At 50.5% G+C, this 10,000-nt stretch overlaps 1 protein-coding gene across 1 annotated transcript in view; it reads left to right on the top strand.

Annotated features, from left to right (window-relative positions):
• Positions 1-3,277, top strand: part of LOC115553278 (neurexophilin-1) — an 11,793-nt gene extending 8,516 nt beyond the window's left edge. The window contains exon 2 of the mRNA XM_030369414.1: positions 1,567-3,277. Within this exon, the coding sequence (XP_030225274.1) occupies positions 1,567-2,388 (822 nt within the window). The 3' untranslated portion in view covers positions 2,389-3,277. The remainder of the gene's footprint in view (positions 1-1,566) is intronic.
• The last annotated feature ends 6,723 nt before the right edge of the window (positions 3,278-10,000 follow it).

The following is a 10,000-nucleotide window of genomic DNA, read 5'->3' as shown; positions in this document are numbered from 1 at the left end:
GACAGTGGTCAATACATCTACATTTGCCTTAGGCCATTTAGCAGAAGCTTAGATCCAAAGCGACTTCCAAAAGTCTTTGTCAGAAGAAAGAGAAACAATATATCGTTGGTCATTCAGATTGTTTTCTACTTTCAATAAAAGATGCCATCGCAATGCAGGTACATAACCAGAAATACAGAAAGGTGATACAAACACACATTTCTGTGTCACAGTCCCATTAATCCATATTACAGAGTCACACCTTTTACAGATTTTTCTGTGGTATTATAAGCCAAAACTCGGTATCCATTCAAGCACCAGGGTTTGAATAAGCCTGGGCAAGTCTCGAGCCTTTCGACAACTAGAAATTGGATTACATTTGTTTGTTTAATCCGATCCTATCGGGCCAACGTCAACCACAACAATCGTACAAGCTGCAGCGAATAGAACAAAGTCCCTCTCATCCCTGTGGCAACTGAAGAATGCCCCCCCCCCCCCCGAAAACATTATATTAAATGTCCTTGAAAATTACCCTTGCGTCTCCCAATATGACATATGGCTACCCGGTATCTCCACGACACTATTAGACAGACTATTGTTCCACGACTGAGGGACGAAAGGCCGCTAATCGAAAAACAAGTGTCCCCTCGCATTATCACTCTCGTCACATTCAGCCAGTCGCCCGCCCATCCATCACATGCTGGCTTCTCCAAAACCACCGCGGGCTACATTTTCAATCTCTCCCTCCGCACGTTCAAGTTCAGCCCATGCTCCTCCCTCCACCTCCTCCCCCTCCACCACCACCACCACCCCTCCCTCCACTCCCCCACAAAACTTCCCCATAACGTTTGAGAGTCACCGCAGTGTGCTCGCTCCCCAACCTCGACCCCACCGTTCATCCACAAAGTCATCCGGTGAAAGAGAGAAGACCTCACTTTAACGGTATTGATCGAGGGGGTGACGCTGGGGGTTAAGGCAGCCAATGTAAGCGGTTGTGCCGCAGATGGATGCGTTGTCACACGTCTCTGTTGGACTCGGCCGATCACTGTCAGACTCCTCTATGGGGATCCGCGGCCGCACCTCGGCGGGATTGTTAGGAGAGCGAGGGAGAGGGGGACCATCCATCATCCATTCAGGGTACATTCAGCAGGTAATTGTCTGGTGTTTCACCGTGTCTGCGCCCAAGATGCGCTCCATTCATCTCCAAGGAATACCCTTAATCTCGATTAGGACAGCACACCGGCCCACACAATATACACATACACAGAACGTCTTCACATGCTGCTGCAGGGGGCTGTGCGTGAGCGTGGGGGTGTGTGTGTGTGGGGGGGTGTGTGTGGGGCTGTGTGTGTGTGTGTGTGTGTGTGTGTACCTGTGTGGGTCGCTCTGCACATATTGTTTGAGACCTTGCCGGTCGAAGGAGGGCATTAATCCTATGAGCAGTGCGAAAAAAATGGCCGTCTTTGTGTGTGATTGTTGTGGGTTTCTAAAGGTTAACGGTTTCCACGAGAGACACAGGAACCCCTCAACCCATAACAAACCACCCTCCATGTGTTTCCCCCCCCCCCCCCCCCCCCCCCCCCCCAGGCGACCGGCGGCCACTCCCTCACCTCGGACGGCAGCAGCGGCCTGAGGGACAGCCCCAAGTCCAAGGCGCGGACCTACTGGAGCCAGAGCAGCAAGGCCGTGTCCATCAGCCGCCTGCTCTCCGAGAGCCTGTTCGCCCGCAAGAACTTCACCTCGCTGGACCTGAGCTACGACGCCGCCCACCCGGCCGACCTGCAGCAGGAGCACTGGAGCTGGCTCTACAACGCCTCGGCCGCCGCCGCCGGCGGGCCGGACCCCGACCCGCGGCCCAGGACCAAGCGGAGGCCCATGGTGAAGACGGGAAAGTTCAAGAAGATGTTCGGCTGGGGCGACTTCCACTCCAACATCAAGACGGTGAAGCTCAACCTGCTGATCACCGGCAAGATCGTGGACCACGGCAACGGCACCTTCAGCGTGTACTTCCGCCACAACGCCACGGGCCAGGGCAACGTCTCCGTGGGGCTGGTGCCGCCCACCAAGGCGGTGGAGTTCCGGGGCCAGCCGCCGCCGCAGCACCACCACCACCCGCCGCAGCAGCAGCAGCAGCAGACGGCGTTGGAGGCCAAGGACACCAAGCTGTTCAACTGTCGGGTGGAGTACGAGAAGGTGGAGCGGGGCACGCGCAACACGCTGTGCGCCCACGACCCGTCGCAGAGCTGCTCCCAGGACCAGACGCAGAGCCACGTGTCCTGGCTCTGCTCCAAGCCCTTCAAGGTCATCTGCATCTTCATCACCTTCTACAGCACCGACTACAAGCTGGTGCAGAAGGTCTGCCCCGACTACAACTACCACAGCGACACCCCCTACCTGCCCACCGGGTGACCTGCCGCTTGACCGCGCCGGGGACGGGGTGTGTGTTTGTGTGGGTGTGGGTGTGTTTGGGTGTGTGTGTGTGCGTGTGTGTGTGGGTGATTGTGTGTGTGTCTGTGTGTGAGTCAGGGTGGATGTGGGTGTGGGTGAGTAAGAGTGTGTGTGTGCTTGTGTGTGGGTTTGCGTTTGTGTGCGTGTGTGTGAGTGCGTGTGTGAGTGTGTGTGCGTGTGTGTTTGCCTGCGTGTGTGTCAGTGTGTGTCAGGGTGGTGTCGACGAGCAGTCGGTATCATTTGGTTGGAAAACACGCGCTACTGAAGAAGAAAAAAAAAATAAAAAAAGGAGGCTTAAAACCTTAAAGTGTTGACTGTTCTGAGCTTAATACCTCCGCCGCGGGACTGTTCGCTCTTCGGAGACGACCCTCCTAAAGGTCAGGGGGAAGCTTATATTAACTTTACCTTTATCGTGTACATACAGTAGCTGCAGACACTCAAATCCTGAAGCCATATCTAGCGAGGAGCGACCCTGTGTATTGATGATGTAAATATCAAGAATATCCGCAACCAAACAATCGAAAAGCGCCCCGACAAACCCTCCTTCTTCTGACTGAGTTGTTTACGCCGCACCTGTACTCCCCCTGATAATCCAGCTTCCTGTCTGATCCCATCGCTCAGAGATAATCACCGCCGAGCAGAAGACGTCAACGCCAACCCAACGAACCCTTCAGCGTGTATTAAGCCGGGGCAGAATGGGCGTTGTGTGGAATCATATTGTCGTGAGTGTTTATCTGCTGTGCGTAATTATTAGTGACTGTACCGGTCGGCTGTCGACGGTCGCGTCTCCATCTTCCATGCATGAATCATACGTGGTAAACAACCAAATAAAAGCCCACATGTTAATTTGGAGGACCTGTCAGATGTTATCTACTTGATAATGATGTTTCTCTGGACGTGTGTTGAGTACGAGGAGAGGATTCGGTGTGTCTGGTTTACGGCGGGCTCTGGTTCATTGCTGCACCGCACTCACATAAAACAGCAGCGCACGCTTTGTGGTTTTAGAGTCGTAGCGTAGGGGGCTTACGATGCATGGCAATACGTTTAGTTTTAAATCATCGTCCGATAACACCAGGGGGTGATGTCCTGTACGCAAGAACACAAAAGGTCAGAGAAGCAAGACCGGGGAAGGGAGTGTGACGTTTTAGCTTCTGTGTTATAAGATAGAACGTTAAAGGGTAACATCACGTTGGGATCAAGTTCCTGTGAACATTACTTTGAGTAATGGAGGACTGCAGATTGAATACTGATCAAAATAATGGTTGAACAGCAATGGTTACAATGAGTTAAAAGTGGAAATTAAAGTGGACACTGATGGACTCTGCTCACCAATGACCTCTGAACCCCCTATCCTGCCGTCCTCCTGATTCAATCAGTGCTTTATTAGTCCATTCGTCAGGACAATGCGGAGAGAGAGACATGACCGCGGGTTTAAAACATGACACAGCTGTGCTACATGTAGGGTAGCTAGGTTAAAGGCTAATCCCCAACACGGCCCCGGTCGACCAGAGTTATGGATTCTAGTATTCGTCATTAAGATAAGAATTAATCCCTCATCGTTGATCCCGGACAGGGAATTCCGGGTTAGATAGCATTGGTTATGAACCCAGCTCAAGGCTGCTCACAGCGGAGGACATCGGGGGACTGGAACCGAGAACCTTTAAAGTTCGGGTTGGACACCATCCGGTCTCACATCCAGACCTCTTGGGAGGATTCCTGATCAAACAATGTAAAAACATCGTAAAAACCAATACTTTACAGCCTACATAACGGGAGAATGATTGGGACGCTTGTGTGTCCCGTATGACAGAGGTGAGCCCGACAGAGCCGCAGGAAAAATAACGTGACACTGTAATGGGAACATCGTTTGGTAGAGGCAACTGCTCTACGGATCAAAACCAAACACATAAGGTTTATGTGTTTGGTTTTTATTTTTCTTTGTGCTTTTTTAATATTTTTGATAAGATAATTTGTTGTGATTGTAATTTTTTTCGCTTGTCAGAGTCTATCGAATCATACTACTCACTCCATGTAGGCCTACGCTGTAATAATATGGGGAGCATATCTTGATAGTGGGCATGTGCATGCGCAGAACCACAAGGTAGTTGGCAACGAGAGCGGTCGGTAATGGCGGCGGATGTTTAAATTGCCTATTAAAGCCTTCATTACATAGATTGGGGAGAGCGGACACAATGTGAAGCGTTTAGCGGGAATGAACGCGCTGTGCGGGATAAGTAGCTTTGCTGATTCGCCACCAACGACGAGAGGGGGAACGGAACAAATGCCAATAGAAAATTGTTAAGAAGTTTAAATGTGCACCTTGGGGCGAAATCGCTGTGGCCTATTTAAAATCACGATACGCTTAACGAGAGTGTGCGCTTGTGTACGCCGCACATTGCCTCTTAATGGCAGCCCGGGTACAAAAAAGAAAACAGTATACAGAAACATGTGGTGTGTTGTGCTTCAAGAAAGGTGCGTGTGTGTGTGTGTGTGTGTGTGTGTGTGTGTGTGTGTGTGTGTGTGTGTGTGTGTGTGTGTGTGTGTGTGTGTGTGTGTGTGTGTGTGTGTAGGCATGTGCATGCATGCACGTGGGTTTGCACCTGTGCATGTATTTGTGTGTGTGTGGTAGTGTGTGTGTGTGGGGGAAAGCACGAGCGTGTGTGTGTGTGGGGGGGGGGGGATGTCTGTTTATATGTGTGTGTGTGTGTGTGGGGGGGGGGGGGTCTGTTTATGTGTGTGTGTGTGTGTGTGTGTGTGTGTGTGTGTGTGTGTGTGTGTGTGTGTGTGTGTGTGTGTGTGTGTGTGTTTGAGATGAGCGAGTGTAAAGATAAATTTATGACACTTTGGATCGAGGCCGGCAGAAACCTCTAGAATCACCAGACTCGTAAATTGAGAGCATGTTTCTGTCGTCAAGTCGCGGCGGTGACTAATGTCTCTAGCGCGTCGCGGCAGCGGCGGCTTTTTTCTATATTCTTCCCCTCATATCGCTCCGTGGCCTTGAGCTGAACGATGCCCCCGAGACGGCAGCGCTTTGTTTTCCTCTTTTCGGGTCTATTTTCTGCTCGTCGTGTTCCAGCGCTGTTCCCTTTCATTGTTTTCATTTACTGCAACATGGAATTAAAGGAGACGGCCCTTACCCTGTTGTCTGCTGCAGATTTACAACGGACCTAATCTCCCGTGGATCCCCAAACAGGCCCCGGCGCAGCAGACTTTTACAAATTAATTTGATTTCGAGGCTCTGGTTTGGAGAGATTTGCTCTGCTGCCGTCCAGGGATGTTTTCCGAGTCTTTTACAACGCAAAACACTGTAGTAATAAAGCATACAATTTAATACTATACTAGTGTGGAACATTTAAAAATGACAGAGTAAAGCTGCGTTCTTAAAGGTTTACACAAAATAGTATTAAATCTATCCCATAAAGTGGATTCAAGAACATGAATATATACACATCGACAAATCTTGAAAGTTAAAAGCGGATTCTCTGAAACAGCGATTTACGCGCCTCTCTCTCTCTTTCTCCCCCCCTCTCTCTCTCTCTCCCCTCTCTCCCTCCTCCTCTCTTTCTCTCTCTCCCTCCCCCCTCTCTCTCTCACTCCCCCTTATCCCACACTCTCTCTCTCCCCCTCTCTCTCTTCACCTCTGGGAGCGAAAACAGGTGAGAAGGAGGAGGAGGTGTGGGGGAGGAGGGGTGGAGGGGGAGGAGGAGGGGGAGAGGAGGAGGAGGAGGAGGAGGGGTGCTGCTGGGACAGTGTCAGATGATGGAGAGTAAGGTCGCCCCCCCCCCCCCCCCCAAACCCCGCCCGGCTGGGAGAGTGTTTGATCGCGCTAACACAGAGAAGAAGAACGCAGTCGCACCAGGTGCGTGCGGCACACACCTGAGGTACCAGTGTGTTCCCCCGTCCCCCCGCTAGAACTGGTCTGAACCCCAGTATGGTCGGACCCCCCTCCTCTCTCCTCTAACTCCCCTCCACGCTCTGATTAATGGGGTCCGGGGCCGGTGCTGTCACAACACCAGAGAGGATCATGGGAGTTCTCCTTCAGCGGTCCAATGACAGCCAGCGGAGGCTGGCTGTCATTGGACCGCTGAAGGAGAACTCCCATGATCCTCTCTGGTGTTTGTGATAGGAGTAAACAGATGAGGAAACCACTGGCCTTTTACTGGTCTGGGGGGGGCAACGGGTTCTGTTGGGGGAGGTGGGGCTGGGGGGCGGAGTCAGAGGCCTGACATTTGGGTAGGATTATAGAGACCTCCGGTGTGTGCGCCATGGGGGCGGAGCCTCTGGGAGAGCAGATTATCGGTGGGTTTCTGGGGGTTTGTTTTACAGAGATGAGAGCCTTTGGTGTGAGAGAAGATCAGAGGTGTGTGTTAGCCAGCGTTCAAGCTCTAATCATCCGTCACACACACACAGACACACACACAGATTGAAAGACATACACAGGCACAGACACATCAACCGCACACTTACACACACACACACACACACACCTGTACAGGCAAGTGCGCACAATCACATGTGCACACACACGCACGCACACACACACACACACACACACACACACACACACACACACACACACACACACACACACACACACACACACACACACACATACACACACACACACACACACACTCACATGCATGCACAAACATACACACTCATATGTTCTCACATGCAGACATGTGCCGAGACAAAGAGACACAAACTTCAATGCTGCGTAAACTGCGTTTGATGTTTTCCATTCCCTCGTCCGTATTAAACGCCTCTATCAAACAATGGGCTTGTGTATTATTGTTGTTGTTATTATTCCGCTCCGTTTTTTCTTCTCTGTGTGAATTTGAATTACAAATAAATGAATCTGAACTCCATTACTCAGACGGAAATGAAAACTCAGTGATGGTGAAACGCCCGTATCAGGTAAAAAAAACGGAGGAGAATTAATTAACCTTTGTCATTTTTAATTGCTTTGGTGACAGCTGTCCTTTGGAGCCGGAGCCGTCAGAAAACACATACACACACACACACACACACACACACACACACACACACACACACACACACACACACACACACACACACACACACACAAACACACATACACTTGTCAATTACTTTGGCGGTGAATAGATTAAAACGGCAGTGAGCATGGAGTCATTTCATTAGGGGGGATTTGAATGCCCTCCAGACATCGGCAGGCAGGTATGAATGCTTCTCAGCCCCGAGACGCGACGCGCAAAACCAACAACATATGAGCGCCGCGGAGTGAGCGGTGGTGACGTGAAATTAACTTTCCGCTCCGTTTCATTATTTTTTCCTGCTCAAAACGCCATCCGGCAGAATAATTGTAATTGGAAAACGGGGGGAAAACAGTCTTGGTATGAGGGAGGCCAGCAGAGTAATCTGGAGAGAGAGTCCACCTTTCCTCCAACGCGTAAAACATATCAGTGGTTCAGAAGGGGTTCAATACTAAAGTACCGTAGTTTGGAAGCAATTATCAAAGGAAGGCCAATCGTGGTCACTTATGTAACATATTTACTCATACAAATTATAGTAGCCCTAATGATGCATTTTATCAGAAAATACCATGGTCGTTTCTATCGATAATTTACACAACAATGAAGATTTTATAGCAACCCTGGGTAACTATTAGGGAGGGTGGGAATCCCAGTCTAGAGGTTACTGAAGCTACTGGGTTCGATCTCCAAGAGACACCATGTACCCAACCACGCACCCTTCAGACTTTAGAGAATGATGACAACCCCTCCTCGCCTCTGAACGATCTACAAAGGACAGCTCCTTAATGAGAGGAGGGGAGACACCACAGGGAGCTGGGGGGATCGCTCTCTGGAATGGAGGTGGGTGTGCGCGTGTGTGCGTGTGTTTGTGTTTATGTGTGTGTGTGGGGGGGTATTTGTTTGTGCAATGTGTGTGTGTGTGTGTGTGTGTGTGTGTGTGTGTGTGTGTGTGTGTGTGTGTGTGTGTGTGTGTGTCTGTGTCTGTGCGTGCATGCACTTGCGTGTGTGTGCGTGCGTTTGTGTGTGCGCATGTGTTTGTGTTTCTATGCATGTGTTTGTGTTTGTGTATGTGTGTGTAAGCGTATATATGTGTGTGTGTGTGTGTGTGTGTGTGTGTGTGTGTGTGTGTGTGTGTGTGTGTGTGTGTGTGTGTGTGTGTCTGTGTGTGTGTGTGTGTGTGTGTGTGTGTGTGTGTGTGTGTGTCTGTGTCTGTGTCTGTGTGTGTGTGTGTGTGTGTGTGTGTGTGTGTGTGTGTGTGTGTGTGTGTGTGTGTGTGTGTGTGTGTGTGTGTGTGTGTGTGTGTGTGCATGTAAATAAGGATCAATGTGATTCGCTGTGATCCAGTGGTTCCAGCCTCTGATTTAGTCCCACAAAACTGTTTCCGAGGATCTATCGGCCACCTGGTATGAAAAAAGTAAAATAGATAAATACACACGCAGGGGCTGAGAAAGCACCAGCGCCGCCTTTGGACACAATTAGTACTGCAGGAACGCCATGGCCGGTGGGAAAGAGAGAAGGAAACTCAGCAACACTGCTTATGGTCCCAGTGTGTTTAATTAGCCAACACTAATTAACACAAAACATCCCCACCACACATTACAATGCAAAACATGATGGAATGCGCAAAGCAACACTATTTCAGTAATAATAACAAGCCATAATACTACTGAACAATATTTACAATAAATCTATTCAATTGTTTATATTATTGTACCTGCAGCACCAGTCTTTTATTTCTTAACGCCTACAGTCCTACTTCTGTATGCTTGTCATCTACAAGGGAGAGAGAGCGAGATAGGAGAAGGAGAGAGAGAAAGTGGGGGAGGGAGAGAGTGATAGAGAGAGAGGAGAGAAAAAGAGAGAGAGAGAGAGAGAGAGAGAGAGAGAGAGAGAGAGAGAGAGAGAGAGAGAGAAAGAAAAGAGAGAGCGATAGAGGGGGGAGAGAGATAGAGGACACAGATAGAAAGAGAGAGAGAGAGAGAGAGAGAGAGAGAGAGAGAGAGAGAGAGAGAGAGAGAGAGAGAGAGAGAGAGAGAGAGAGAGAGAGAGAGAGAGAGAGAGAGAGAGAGAAAGTCGCTGAATTACACCCCCACGTCAAAACGGCATCACGCTGCGTTTTGCATCCCAGCGCATCTGCACTTTGTTTTTTCCGTGTTTGGCTGAAAACGAGGTGAGTGCCGGTGTGAGTGTATGTGCACACGCAGGTACGATGTCTGAGTCGCTCCCCACGGGCCTGGCAGCTGAAGCCATCTGAAGCCGGCAAGTGTGCAGTGGAACTGGCCTGTCTGCGCGTGATATTTATGTGTCTCTCTCCACCCTGCGTGCCCCGAACCCCCCAGCGCTAGAGGTGAGACCAGCCGCCAGCGCTGCTGACAGAGATGGACTAGTGGGAGGCCGAGAGAGAGGCGGGGGAGACGGGGGGGAGAGGAGAGGAGGCAGAGAGGGGGGAGGAAGAGGAATTGGGAGAGCGAGAACGAAAGACTGAGGGGCAGAGGTGGAAGAGAGGGACGGGAGGAAAGGGGAGGGAGGGAGGGAGGGAGGGAGGGAGGGAGGGA

Source organism: Gadus morhua, chromosome 11 (genome assembly GCF_902167405.1).
Source record: "Gadus morhua chromosome 11, gadMor3.0, whole genome shotgun sequence".
Classification (NCBI taxonomy): Eukaryota; Metazoa; Chordata; class Actinopteri; order Gadiformes; family Gadidae; genus Gadus; species Gadus morhua.
The sequence above is the reverse complement of the archived record's forward strand: the minus strand, read 5'-3'. Positions and strand labels throughout refer to the sequence as shown.